The following is a 14123-nucleotide window of genomic DNA, read 5'->3' on the forward strand; positions in this document are numbered from 1 at the left end:
TGTATTGCCTGCAGACACCTTGTGATGTACTCTGCTCCCCCCCCCCCACACACACATCCCTATAAAAGATGGCTGGCTGACTACAGCAACCCTCTCAGGGGCCAGAAATTTCCAAATTCCTGGTGAGAGGAGTATCAGTGGGAAAGATTACAGGTGGACCTGGAGGAGATGAGCAGCCTTGTGCCTAGCCCCCATGACACTGCAATGACAACAGCCCCCTCCCTGCAGCGGGCAGTCCTCCTGCTTATTAGAAGAGAAAGCTGGAGCTTGCCCAATAAATGGATATCAGAGCTGAGATTAAAACAGGGATCCCCTAATTGCCAGTCAGGGCTCTCTCGCTTAGCCAGAGACTTTTAAAGTAACGTTCATAGGTCTAGGCCACCACCGTTATATTTCTTACATAATGAAGTTCTGTTAGGGAAGAAAACAGTGTGAAAACTACAGCAGCCTAGGGCTATGCTGCCTGGATTCTAACAAATGTCTCTTGCCTCTCTCCTGCCACGATCCCGTGTAAAGAAGCCTTTTGTTTCCTGCGGATATCCTTGGTTAATTATTTTTAAATAAATAATTGCGTAGCCTGTGGTAGAGGAGAAGCCTCTCTGTGACCCATATTTGATCATCAGAGGGCTGGCCCTTTTCCTTCAGCCAAATTAAACAGGCTAAATCCAGAGACTGTTTGACTTGAGACTGAATCGATGATGGGGACAGGCTGGGAGGTGAAAACACACCTGACTCCCAGCATTATCACCACTCTCTCAGGAGCAGAGCATCTTGGGGAGGTAAATAGCTTGGTCAGGGAGTTAGAAAAAGCAGGAGAAAAACAGGGTGAAGTCCAGTTCCTCCGAAAGGAAAGAACAAGAGGGCAGCAGCCAGGCCTCCCTCCCAAGCTGCTTCCAGACAAAGCATCAGTGGTTCTGCCAGAGTAGGATTCTTTTAGTACTTAGAATCTGCCCTAATTGTCTACAATTCTAGCAAATGTCTTGAGTCCAACACCAGTTCCCTTCCCCAGCATCCCCACCCATAGTTGCCGTGTATTTGGCATTATACTAGGAGCTGTACAGATGATATCTCCAATCTACAAAGAGCCCTGTTGAGAAAGTATCCTCTCTGTTTTCCTAGAGGAAACTAAGGCGCAGAGAGGGAAAGTAATTTTCCCATGAGCACACATGGATTAAGAGCAAAGTCAAGATTCAAACCTGAGTTCATCGAGCTTCAGAGCCCACAGTCTTTGCACTGCCCCTCCTTGTTAGAGAATTCTTCCTTTTATTTATTTGAAGACTGCCTCCCTTTCTTCCATAGGATCCTGCTCTGTCTTTAGAGCCCACAGGTTCAAATCTCTTTCTTCTTCCATATAACCACACGTTGAACTGTTGGAAGCATCCTGTTGGGAACCCAATGGCAACTGTGAGCGCAGAAAAAGGACCTAATTTAATCCTATGGGATGGTACTGAGGGTAGTAAATAAGAGACAGGGGGCTGCAAATAGGTGCAGAGGAAGACGGGCAGTACTAGGCAGGGGCTGTTGACTTGGAGAGGAGGATGCCTTTCCTCTTTTTAACTTCATGGCTCCTGTTTTTCCAAAAAGATGTAGTGCCCTAGACCAATAACCACCAAATTCCACTGCTGTCCCACTACCAACACCACTCCCACCAGCAGCCCCTTGAATCAAAGGATGGGGAAAACAACCAATAGAAAAGGCCCATCATGCAAGCATCAAGCTACTTCACAGTCAAACAAGTTGTTCTTGAAGGTTAGAATCCTGCTTTAGCATCTGTTTGTTTTTTCCCCAGCCCTAGGTCTTAAGAGCCTCAGGTAATGTCCTTAGGAAGATCCAAGGAAAACTGGTTTAGGTCTCCTCTTGGTAAGCTTCCTCTTAATGAATTAGGCTGCTGGTTGTGGCAGCTTGCTTGGCCCCTGGGCAACTTTGTAGCCTCCTCTGGAAGGTGGAGCTCTAGCTGGGGCTCAAGGCAGGGCAGGAGGAAAACAGCAACAGAATCAGTGTACAGAAATGGTTCATCTTGGAAAACTGGGCAAAAGGAGAAGAGTAGCCAAAGAGTTGGCCACTTCTCCAGATGATTGCATGCCTAGAGCATTTGGTCTCCTGTTTTTGTCAAATCCAAAGCAACAAACCATGGGGCTTAGTGTGAGATGCCCTCAAGGACCCCCAGCCTTGTCCTTGGCTGTTTCATGGGCACATCAAGCAGGACTTGTGTCTGCGAACTGTACCCAACTTCTTTCCCCTTCTTTGGCTTCCTTCAGTTGCCTGATCTCTGTCTAGCACTTTCCTTTCCTAAGAGCAGACTTCTATTTTGGTTCCTGAGCAAGAGGGAGGGTCCAAACAGTGAGGTTGTAAACATGCTTGGTTCTTCCCCTCCCTTGCAGACCAAACTGCAGTGGTTTACTAAGCATCCACAACCTGCCTGTGTGTGCTGCCTGCCCCACCTCCCGGCAGATGGGCCTTTCCCAGTGCCCTGGAAGTCAGCCAAATGGGACCCCATCAAAGGAATGTGAGTTCCAGAGCCAAAGACTCCTGGCTGCAGCCCCATCCCTGTCCCACTCTGGCTGTGTTCCCCTGGCCTCTTGGGCTTGGCCAAAAGGTGGTACACAGAGACTGATGCATAAGCTATGGGTCTTTCAAAGGTCACTACACAAGTGCATCTTCTTTGAAATGGGTCAACTCATACTTAGCAGCACCACATAGCCACAAGATGCCAGGCAAACATTTCTAGAAGACATTTTGAAGAATGAAAGAAATACCCCAGCCAGTAAGAGAAGGCCAATCTCAGTGCTTAAATCCTAAAAGAACTGTGCTGAGACAGTAATAAGTGGAATCCACTCAGTTGTTCATTCATTTATTCAACAGATGTTTATTGAGTGGCTACCAAGTGCCAAGACACTGGAGATACTGCAATGAACAAAACAAAACAGATAGAAATGTCTTGCCCTCATGGAGCTTACATTCGAGAATTAAAGCACAGACTAGGCCACCTCTACCCTTGGAGAAAGACAGCCAATATTTCTTGTGGGTAGACAGGGGAGGAGAAGGCAACTTTGTTTTTTTGTCATCCACCCTTGAAAACAAGGAGAGCCAAGTCATTGTTCCAGAGCCTTGGTGGCACTAATGTTCCCTGTTGGGTTTGTGTTGTTTTGCAGGAGTGCGCTACAGCCAGCAGGGAAACAATGAAGTCACTTCCTCCTCAACAATCAGTCACCATGGCAACAGCGCTATGGTGACCAGCCCGTCAGTTTTACAGCAAGTCTCCCCAGCTAGCCTGGACCCCGGCCACAATCTCCTCTCACCTGATGTTAAAATGGTGAGTACACCTGGGCCATTGTAGCCCTGGAGCTGATAAGATAAGAGGCAAAACAAACACAACTTCTCACAAGGCCTGCCTCAAACAATGGACCATTGTAGCCTCACAGGGGAAAATGGGGAGCTGTTGGAGTTGGAAGGGAAAGGTAGTGCTGGTGACCCAGCCTCTGGCGGGTAGAAGAGGTGTTCAGTTTGAACCCAGCCAATAAATCTGACAGCGCTCCGCTCTCATTTTATTGATTGAATGCCTCATAAAGGAGCAAGCGGGTGGGACCCTGTTTGTTTAGGGGCTGCCAATGACATGTGTGTTGATAAAATGTCCATTCCTCCCTCCCCTCCAAGGCCTCCAAAGCCAATTTTTTAACTCAGAGAGCACCTCTCTTTGAAACAAACCCCCTCTTCCTCCTTACCACCCCCTTGGTACAGGCAGGAGAGTCATTAGCAAGTCAAGATTTAGTGGGTGGCAGGAGGTGGGGGAAGGTTTTAACCTGGAATTCTGAAGGACTTTTGATGCCCGGTCAGTGAAGATCATGGCACAAAATGGCAGGAGGGGTGGGACGATGCTTACAGAGGGAGAAGCCCCGGCTTTGAAATTACAATTTCCCGGGTTCAAATCCTAGCGCCAGCACTTCATAGCTGTGCAGCTTGGGTGGGTTACTGAACTACTTTAGGTCTCTTTTCCTCATCTATAAAATGAGGGTAATAACAATAGAATTGTTGAGGGAATAAGTGTGATAACACATTCAAAATACTCTGCACAGTGTTCGGTGTAGTAAATATTCACTATATGGCAGTGTCGTTTTTATGTTAATGTCAATATTATTCTTAGGAAATGGAGTTTTCTATATCCACAACCACAACCCCACACCCAGATTAAGTTTAGCACGCTTGGTGAGGAATGGATAATTTGAATTTGAATGTTCTAATTCAAATTAGGTTCTAATTAGGATTAGGTTCCAATCCTCTAGCAACACAAGTGCAGGGGAGAGCAACTTATGAGAGAATACCAGCAAGGGCAGGAAATGGAAAACTATTCTTTGGGTCATGCTGTGTGTTTCAGGGGAGGGAGGAGCCGCAGGTTCCTGACTTCCACACTGAAGGTGGAGCTGCACACACTCCCTCAAGGTGTCTGACCCAGAGGCAGGTGGGGGCTGGAATTGGGGGAGGGCAGCAGGGAGCAGATGCCATTTCAGACCTTGACGTGTGTGCTGTGTAGGCAACACAGGAACGGTGAGTCACAGGTGATCGAGTCCCTGGCTCCCTGGAGGAAAAACAAAGTCTAGTTTCTGAGGGTAGCCCTGGCCCGGCCAACTCTAGTTTCAGGGCACCTGAGCTGCAAACAAAAATGAAAGGGCACCCCTAGTGAAGGCATTTTGCAGCCCCTTTTGCCTCTCCCCATCCCTTAAGAAAGATTCTTCTTCATGAAGAACAATTTGTGTCAGCTACCTGTGAGAGGCACAGACAAGGCTTTATGAGTTCTCAAGAGTCATGTTGAAACCCAAACAAGTTAGGGTTAAGGATTATCCCAGCTTCCCTGGAGAAGGGGACCTTGACTTCTCAGTGAATAAAACTTTCCAAGTCTCAGCTCTTATAGCTTGAAGGTCCTTGGGGTTTCCCTTTGAGCTCTCCCGCTTCTTCTTCGAAGAGGCCAACTGCCTCACCCAAGCTGGGGCTGCTCCAAGTGCAGCCTGCAGACACGCTTTTTTCTTCCTGTTCTGCTTGGCAGTGCCCTACCTGGGCAGTGTATTATTGGATTGATGATTGACCAAGACTGCACACCTCAACGTTAGCAAACACCTGGGAGCTTGTTTGCAGGGACTGGCTTTTCTCTTGTCTCCAACACCCTGGCTCATGTGTTGTGTCACTATTACTGGATGTCCAAATTCAAGAGTCTGTTCTCTGTTAATATATAACAAGGCCATCACAAGTCTTGGCCCACCACAGCAAGAGCAGAATATGATTAAAAAGGAACATAGCAAGGGAATCAGCATGTCCAAGCCTTGGCTCTGTCATTCACCAGTAGCAAGGCAGATAAATCGCTTAACCTCAGTTTCTTCATCTGTAAAATGGGGATAATAATGCCTATGTTATAGGGTTGGTGTGAAGATTGTTTGTAGCTCTGTTGTTCTTTGGGTAAGACCTGTTCTAGGAATGATAGTCTCTGTTTCAGCAGGACATGCCTTTGGAATCTTCCCCCAGGGATGGGTTTTGGATCCATTTGAGCTTTCTGTTGCACTGTCTGCCTCCCATCCTTATGCCCAAGTGGCATGCATTGACAAAAAGCTGGCCAGGTTTAGAGCTGTGGTCTGTGTGTTGAACCTTTTTTTCTCATTTTTATTTTGTTTTGTTTTTTAAAAAGCACACACTGGATACTTTCACAGCAGTGTGGCTTAGTGGTAAAAAGCTCAGGCCTTGGAAGCAGATAGCCTGCTTTCAACCCCAACTCTACCACTTAACTCCTCTAAACTTCAGTTTTTTTGTCTATAAAGTAGGGATAACAATACCAACCTCATAGATTATAGGCATGTTGATGCACTTAGCATAGTGAAGGGACTGGAAATGGCAGCATTAACAATTCCAGCTCTCCTAGTTTATCAGGTTAGGATCACCACCAATATCCTTAACAGTTCCCTGGTTTCCATCAGTCCTGGAGGCAAACAGAAAATAATAGTTACATTTCAGAATGGGAAGTGACTTGACCAAGGTTACTCAAATTTAGTAAGTGGATGGGATTTAAACGCCAGCAAAAATGGATTTAAAGGCTGGCTTTCTCACTAATCAGGTGACATAGAGCTAGTCTTGACTCTTCTGAGGATCAGTTTCTTAATCTGTCATATAGAGACAATAATAATAATGCCTCCCTTATTTGTGTCATTATCTATTAAGGACGATTAGTGAAAGCCCTTGTATAAACCCTACAGCCACACATATCTAAATTGTTTTAATCATTGGCTTCCACATTTCTCTCACACTATTAAAACCAAATGTTGAAATGGCAGAGTAATTACTGTCACTTCATTGACTTTCTCCAAAGGACTACGTTACCCAAGGGATTCAGTCTGAGGGCAGGTTACAGATTTTTTTTTTTTTTTAATGACTCTGACATTTTAAAAAACAAGTCCAGCAAACAGGCTGGTTCTCTCTTGTTTGATGTGGTCAGAATTCCTTCTTGGTCATGTGACCCCTAACTCATTTCTTGATGCTCATTTTAAAAACACAAACAAACCTGTTTGGTTTTTTTCTTTCTTTCCTTTTCAAATTAACCTTGGTAGCTATGGGGTTGACCAGAAGGGCAAGGCAAGAGATGGCTTCTTACCTGGGTGCTGTTGTGAGAAATATGGTCTGAAGAGTTCTGGGGAGTGAAATATGGGAGAAGGGAAGTTGAGTTGCTCAGATATCTCATGTATCCTAAACCGTAAGTCACCTCTCAGAGTTCCTGATGCTCTCAGGAACATATGAGTTAGCTCAGAATGAGGGAGGACAATCCTTTCTTAATAATTCTAAAAAATGGCCGGGCGGGGTGGCTCATGCCTGTAATCCTAGCACTCTGGGAGGCCGAAGTGGGCGGATTGCTCGAGGTCAGTAGTTCGAAACCAGCCTGAGTGAGACCCCGTCTCTACTATAAATAGAAAGAAATTAATTGGCCAATTAATATATAGAGAAAAAATATATAGAAAAAATTAGCCGGTCATGGTGGCACATGTCTGTAGTTCCAGCTACTCGGGAGGCTGAGGCAGTAGGATCACTTGAGCCCAGGAGTTTGAGGTTGCTGTGAGCTAGGCTGATGCCACAGCAGTCACTCTAGCCTGGGAAACAAAGCGAGACTCTATCTCAAAAAAAAAATTCTAAAAAATATTTTAAAAAATAGTAAACTATTTTTAGTTTATAAATAGTAAATAGTAAACTAATTTATCATCAAAAAAGTGTGTGTATGTGTATAAACTGATAGATCCCTTATAACTCTAATTAACAGAAGAAAATTGGAAACATTTCTGATAACATCAGAATCAAAACAAGCACATTGATTACAGCTGTTATTGTTTAATACTATTCAGAAAGTTCTATAAGATTCTATAAGGCGGTCGTGTACAAAGTAAATACACAAAAACAGCTTTCCCTTACTAATCTATAATTAAAATATAATGGTGAAACAGAATGAGGGTGCCTGGAGCCAAGGCTTGTTTAGTCATTACAATATCAGCCCCTTGACTTAATTAATTAATTAGTCTATAATGTATAGTGAAGATGTGGAAGAAATAGAGAAATCCAATAATGGCTAATCTCCCCCAACCCTTCATAATTTCTGAAGCAGGCTGGTAACTCAAAGATAGTCACCAAGTAGAAGCACCATGAAGGCAGGGATTATTGTCTATTTTACTTACTGCTCTGTCCTGAGCACCTAGAACAGTGTCTGTCCTACAGTAGGAGCTTAATAATTGTTATTGAGTGAATGAATGAATGGATGAATGAATTTGTGAACTAGCTGTGCCAAGGAATTGCTAAGTCATATCATTTTAGAAACTGCTGTTTGTGGTTCCAGGTCCACTCATGCTGCTCTTGTTTTTTTCTCCCTAACAGATCTCAGTCTCAGGAGGAGGTTTGCCCCCAGTCAGCACCTTGACGAATATCCACAGCCTTTCCCACCATAATCCCCAGCAATCTCAAAACCTCATCATGACCCCCCTCTCTGGAGTCATGGCAATTGCACAAAGTAAGTTCTGTTCTTGGTCAGAAAACTTGGGGACAGGGAGAAAGAGAATGGAAAGTGAGTCAACATGGTAAAAAAACAAACAAACAAACAAAAAAACAACTATAGATCTCCTTCAAACTCACCCACAATTTGTAGATTTGATTTAACTTCCTTACCTTCTTATCTCTCTCCTCAACAATATTTGGATTGTTTAGCCTAAAACAAGAGAAAATTGTGGAATGGATTTGAATCCTAGTCATAGTTTACTAGCTGTACTAGGTCAAATTATTGAACCTAATGAGGTTCAATTTCCTCATCTATAAAATGGGTTGTTGAGGCGATCAAATGACAGCAAAGATGGACATGCTTGTAAATCTATAAAGCATGAATGTGCATAATGTCATAGCTTATACTTTGTCTTATATTCATTCATATCCCTAAGGATATGGTAGATTTCCTAGAGGTTCTTTGTGTTGGTGAAGATGGAGTGAGACTTGATGGAATTCCTTCTAAACAGGGGATCTTTGTGGTTTGAGAGACCTCCTTGGCCAGTGGTGAAAATACACTAAGGGATGACCCAGAGGGAAACTGTCATGGTATCTCAGAGTTTTGAAAACTTTAAGGAGAAATAGGTTGTTTAGGGGCATGCCTGAAGATGGAGAGACAGGTCAGGTCCTTCCAGCTCCAAGAGGCCTTATATTCTCCAGCGAGCCTGTGCCTGTCATAGATGGGCCATTTCAGGGCATGAGAGGGCTGAAGCAGGCTGTGGCTGGGGGTGTCTCCCTAAGAGTTTTACTGTTGAAGAGTATTCAGCATATTTTCAGCTTCACCATGACATCTCTGGCCAAGTCATTATTTCTCAGAACCTTCAGTGTGAGCCTTGGGAATATTCTTGAGATGTCTCAGGATAGATCCAAGGCTCATCTTGACATTAGTCATCTTTCTTTCAACCTTGTATTGCCCCATTGTCCTCTTGACCTCCCTTGTGTCTAGTGCCCATGTTGGCCATCTCTTTTTTTCCCTGACTTTTTCTTTTCCTTCCCTCCTTTCCCTAAATCAGCTCTAGCTAGGGTAGGAACTCAGATCACTTCTGACAAGAATGACTTATGCATCCTTTGAAGTCAGAGCAGTGCTAGGCCCATAGGAGGCACACAAATTTATTGAATGAACATGTGTGGCTCTCACTCTATCCTTAGCAGCTTGGAAATTGACACACGCTGTGTTTATCTTTGCAGAAGGAAATAAGAATAGACATTAGAAGAACAGGCTTTAGGTGATTCACAAAACAAAAAATTATTTTAAATGTGCTGCCTTTTCACTGGGTACTCCAGTATATGGAATATGGGTCACCCTACTAATACCGGGGTTTGGATTGAGAATGAGATAGGATTCCTAAAACCAGCTTGTTTGCCTTCTAGAAGATTTGATTAAAAGGCCCATGGGTAAGATATTCCACTTCCTTATTTCTACAACCAAAATGATATATAAACTGTCCCATTTACCTGCTTTCTACCCATGCCAAGCTTTGACTGACATATACAATTATATATAGTTTTTCAGGCACTATCTGAATTAAAATTTTCCCTAACACTATTCCATATTTTTCAATTTTATTCCTCCTAATTTCCTCCACCCATACTTTTCTACCCTCTCACAATGATCTTAATCTCTTACTGCAAATGGGCAACACCAGAGCATACTCACCTTAGAAGGAGATGTGTATGTACATGTCTGTATGTGTGTGTCTACGTCTGTGGGTGTGTGTTTCTGTGTGCATGTGTGTTTATGTGTCCACTCAGGGTGGACAGAGCAAGAAGAATGGTGAGGATCACTGGAACACTGCCAAGACACAGTGGTGCTACCCTGTGGAGTGTCAGGCACCCTCATTTAGGTGTGTTGTTGAATACACAGGCCCTACCTCACGACAAACCGCAGAAGCCCATGGAGAATGTAATAACAGATTACTTGGCAGTGCCAATTCCTCATTCTCTACTCATTCTCACTTCTTTGTCACATTCCCTTCCTCCTCTCTACTCTCGACTGGATAGCATGCTTCCCAAGCAGAAACCAGTGCCCAGAAACAGATGAAAAGGCCAAGAGTCACCCACTGTGGGAGCTCTCAGAATTGAGAGCACATCAGGAATTGAGGCACATCAGGATCACAGACTGTGTTGAAAATAAGATTCCTGGGCTCCACCTTGGAAGGTTCTGACTCATTAAGTCTTGGGTGGGACCCAGGAATGTGTATTTCTTAAAGAGCTCTCCCAGATGATTCTGAAGCACAGGCAGGTTTCAGAACTATGCCCTCAAATGTCATCCACTCTAGAAAGGATAATTTTCTTTTCTGGGCAGAGATTTCCAAAAAGAGCAGCAGCAGTGGACTCCTGGAAAAACAGCAAATTCATGGGTTTTCCTAGGACACAGGTAGAAAAGGTAAACGGGATATCTGGGTATCAGATGAGACGCTGGCCTGGGGAGAAGCTGAGCCCCCTGGGGAACTGGAAATAGTGCTATTCTGAGGGTGACCAGAGGGTCCCACCCCCACAACCCCACCCAGGAGAGCTAGGAAGGGGATTATTCCCCCTCCCTTTCTGCTCAGGGGTCTCACCTTTTAGGTTTCTGATAGCAGTATCAGCTAAAGCTCTGAGTGGGCAATTGTTGAGGACTTTGTGCTATCTCCACTGAGGACTTCCCACCAACCTGCTTTTGAACCCCTCTCCATTTCAGGGAAGTCTCTCTAAGTGGCCCTTCCATATCTATCTAAAATATACCTTTTCTGGATTTCCTTCTCCATCTCATTCTTTCCTCCACTTCCCAGAAAGCAAGAATAAAGGAATATGGGTGCTCTAGGAAAGAGGCTGGGGTGTATTCTCTCCTGATCCTCTTGTCCCCACACTGACCCTGCCTTTGCTGTCTTCCCCAAAGTCCACTCCAGGGAACATACAGAGCATGGGTACCAGGGGACCCAATCCTTGCAGGAATGGCCCAGGTTCTAATGAGGCCTCAGGATAGATGCATTACCAAACCACAGAGGCCCTTCTAGAAGATTTGAACAGAAACATGGCAAGACCCACTGTAACTGCCAAGGGCCATCCTTTAACCTACTATTTCTTCCATCTAAAACCTGGTCCTTTTGATGCCACTAGCCCTGTGCTGCCAGATAAGATATGCCTGCTTCATAGACTAGCCGATTTCCAGTATTTTTTCCCCTCTTTGCTAAGTCAAGAGAGTTGGCACCTGACTACTCTCACGGTCTTTGTACAGTCTACTAAATGAGGGTCTTCAGACTTCATACTCTCAGGACCATGGAGGTTGTTTTGTTTTTATCCAAATGTGGGTCCCTGCCCTCATTCTGCCCTCTGCTGGACAGACAGATCTGGGCAATAATCTGTGCCTTAGAACAGCAGTCCCCAACCTTTTTGGCACCAAGGATGGGTTTCATGGAAGACAATTTTTCCACAGCCCAGGCAGGTGGGGACTGAGGATTAGGAGGGTATGCAGAGCTCAGGTGGTGATGCCAGCAATGGAGAGCAGCTGTATAGATGAAGCTTCCCTGGCTTGCCTGCTGTTCACCCCCTGCTGTATGCACCCCCACCCTCAGCCCCTGTTCCTAAGTTTCATGGAAGACAAGTTTTCCATGGGTGGGAAGATGCAGTGAGGGGCATGCAGCGGAGCTCTGCAGCCTGGTCCCAGTCCTCAGCCTGGGGGTTGGGGACTACAGCCTTGGAGTGGACACCTTTAACTCTGCCCTGAGGTCACCAGAGCAAGTCTCTCTCACATCCAGCATAGATGGTGTGGGCAAGTAGAGTCAGCTTTTCCAGGGCCCCAGAAACTTCATGGGACCAAGTTTGGGAGGTCACAGGATGACTTTGGGAGACTCTCGGGCTTAGTCAGATCTGTTTAAAGCCTGTCTCCAACCCACAACTCACTCTGGAATTTGAACAAGTAAATTAATCTCTCCAAGTCTCAGTTTCTTTGTCTAGAAAAGCACTTCCCATGCAATCTCTTAGGTAACAGGCTCAGCCCAGTGACTGGCAGGGGCTCAGTGAACGCCTGTTGCCATCCATCCACCTCTCCTCATCCCAGAAGCCATCTCTGATTTTCCTTCCTGCTCCCACAGGCCTCAACACCTCCCAAGCACAGAGCGTCCCAGTCATCAACAGCGTGGCCGGCAGCCTGGCAGCCCTGCAGCCTGTCCAGTTCTCCCAGCAGCTGCACAGTCCTCACCAGCAGCCTCTCATGCAGCAGAGCCCAGGCAGCCACATGGGCCAGCAGCCCTTCATGGCTGCTGTGACTCAGCTGCAGAACTCACACAGTAAGGACAGGGGCACGTGGCAGGGGGGAGCCCCTCAGCAGCCTACCGCTTCCCTCTCTGGGTCTGAACCTTCTGGGAAGTTTATTGGTTGGGTCACTTTTCCCTACCTATAATCAACCAAGACAATTGCTCAAGCATACTCTTGTGTGTTGCTGTGTCTTTGCTAGTCCTCAACCCCCAAGATTCCCAGGAAAAGGTTTCATGAGGACAGTTTAGGCCTAATTGTAAAGAGGAGTTGGAGAACACATGCCACAGTTTCCTATCTCAGCATCCATGGAAAATATACCTTTTCCCAATGAGCCTTTTCAATCTAAAATTCCAAGCAACCATTACCAGATGATCAGAGTTGAAATCTAATTTGCATCATGTTTGCCTGGCCTGAAATAGAAGAATCCTCTAGCGTCTCCCATGGGGTTCATATACTGAAACACCTCTAATCAAGAACCATGAGCATAAGTGGAAAATACCACCAGCACACCACCCTGGGCAAGGAGTATTAGAGTTTCTGCCCCATCCTATACCCCATACCCCACACCCCTGCACAGGACTGTCACTCACATACAATTTCTACACCTACCTTAAGTCTACTTTTCAGCCACTTATTTCCCACCCACTCCCAGCCTCTGTTTCTTTGCCATCCATCCTGAGCCCCACGCCTCCAGTCCTTTGGCCAGGTCTAGCTATAACCCTAACTTGTGAATTGGAAAGGGTCATGGGAAGGATGGATGGCCTCCCTGCTTCAAGAACACCAGGGAATTATCCAGTGTAGAGTGCTAGTCTTGGATCAGGCAGACCTGGATTTAAATCCTGGCTTGATGCTTAACAACCATGTAGCCATTGGCAAGTTACTTAAGCACTCTGAGTCTCAATTTCTTCATCTATAAAATGGAAATAGTATGCATATAGGGTAACTATAAAGATGAAATAAACATAGGGGCGAACTGCATTTGATAAGCATAAACAGTTTTAGCAATGCAAGTGATTATTTATTAAGGAACTCCTGGAATATAAAGATGGCAAAGGGGATTTGAGTTTCTCCCCTGGCTGCATTGGATAAAGCTGTGGGTCTAAGGGATAACAGCCAAGTCCAGCCTTCTCTCCTCTGTCCTCTGGGTTGACCCCTACTCAGGCCTGCAGAGCTGGTTTTAGAGCACCATCTCACATTCCAATCACATTTTCGTGGCTTCTAAAAATCTGCCACAGCCTGTAGTAGATTCTGGGACCATATGTTCTCCACTTCCCTTCCTCTCAGAACCTGGCCATATGCTCCCCTCCTGCCCTTACACCCTCACCTGGGCAGGCTTCCTTGATGGTCAGGCTGGGGTGGGACAGCCAGAGCATGGTTACCAGTGATCTGTGCACTGCTGAGGCCCAGCAGGCCTGACCAGCCATGAAGAGAGAGCCCATGGAGCCCCCCAGACAAGGAAATAACCAGCCTCCCTGCATAGGAAGGGCAAGCTGAGGTGGCAGCCAATGACCTTCACCCCCTTCCCTTACTGGAGGACTCTTTGGTATGCCCATGTTCTGAGAATAGACTGGTCCCTCCCTCATGGCCAAGCATCCACATGCTTTCATTAGTTGGTCATATGACCTGGAATTTACATAAATTTTATGGATAACTAACATGACTCGAAAGGTTCCAGACTTCTTCACTTGACTAGCCTCAAAAAAAAAAAAGAATTTTTTTTTAAAGAAGTTTCCAGACTTGGTGGACAAGTACTAAAAAAACAAAAACTCGAGTAACATGCTCTTGGAGGTTTTATTTGAATCTGGTCTCCATTTGTCTATCATCTTTCATATTCCTGT

General features: G+C 45.4%; 1 protein-coding gene and 1 long non-coding RNA gene across 5 annotated transcripts in view; one reads left to right on the plus strand and one right to left on the minus strand.

The window, feature by feature from the left end:
• HNF1B (HNF1 homeobox B) overlaps nt 1-14123 on the plus strand; it is a 50803-nt gene that overhangs the window by 27551 nt on the left and 9129 nt on the right. For 3 of the 4 annotated variants that reach the window (XM_075994378.1, XM_012782046.3, XM_012781969.3), the window contains exons 5-7: nt 3153-3313; nt 7891-8023; nt 12123-12317. In XM_075994378.1, the coding sequence (XP_075850493.1) occupies nt 3153-3313; nt 7891-8023; nt 12123-12317 (489 nt within the window). The remainder of the gene's footprint in view (nt 1-3152; nt 3314-7890; nt 8024-12122; nt 12318-14123) is intronic. The other variant, XM_012782284.3, reaches the window with a different exon arrangement.
• Nucleotides 1-14123, minus strand: part of LOC105880949 (uncharacterized) — a 67498-nt gene that overhangs the window by 1488 nt on the left and 51887 nt on the right. The window contains exons 3-5 of the long non-coding RNA XR_012913056.1: nt 8179-8218; nt 5821-5959; nt 1197-1381 (exon numbers count right to left, since the gene is read on the minus strand). This is a non-coding gene — a long non-coding RNA (uncharacterized LOC105880949). The remainder of the gene's footprint in view (nt 1-1196; nt 1382-5820; nt 5960-8178; nt 8219-14123) is intronic.

The sequence above is a fragment of the Microcebus murinus genome, chromosome 18 (genome assembly GCF_040939455.1).
Source record: "Microcebus murinus isolate Inina chromosome 18, M.murinus_Inina_mat1.0, whole genome shotgun sequence".
Classification (NCBI taxonomy): Eukaryota; Metazoa; Chordata; class Mammalia; order Primates; family Cheirogaleidae; genus Microcebus; species Microcebus murinus.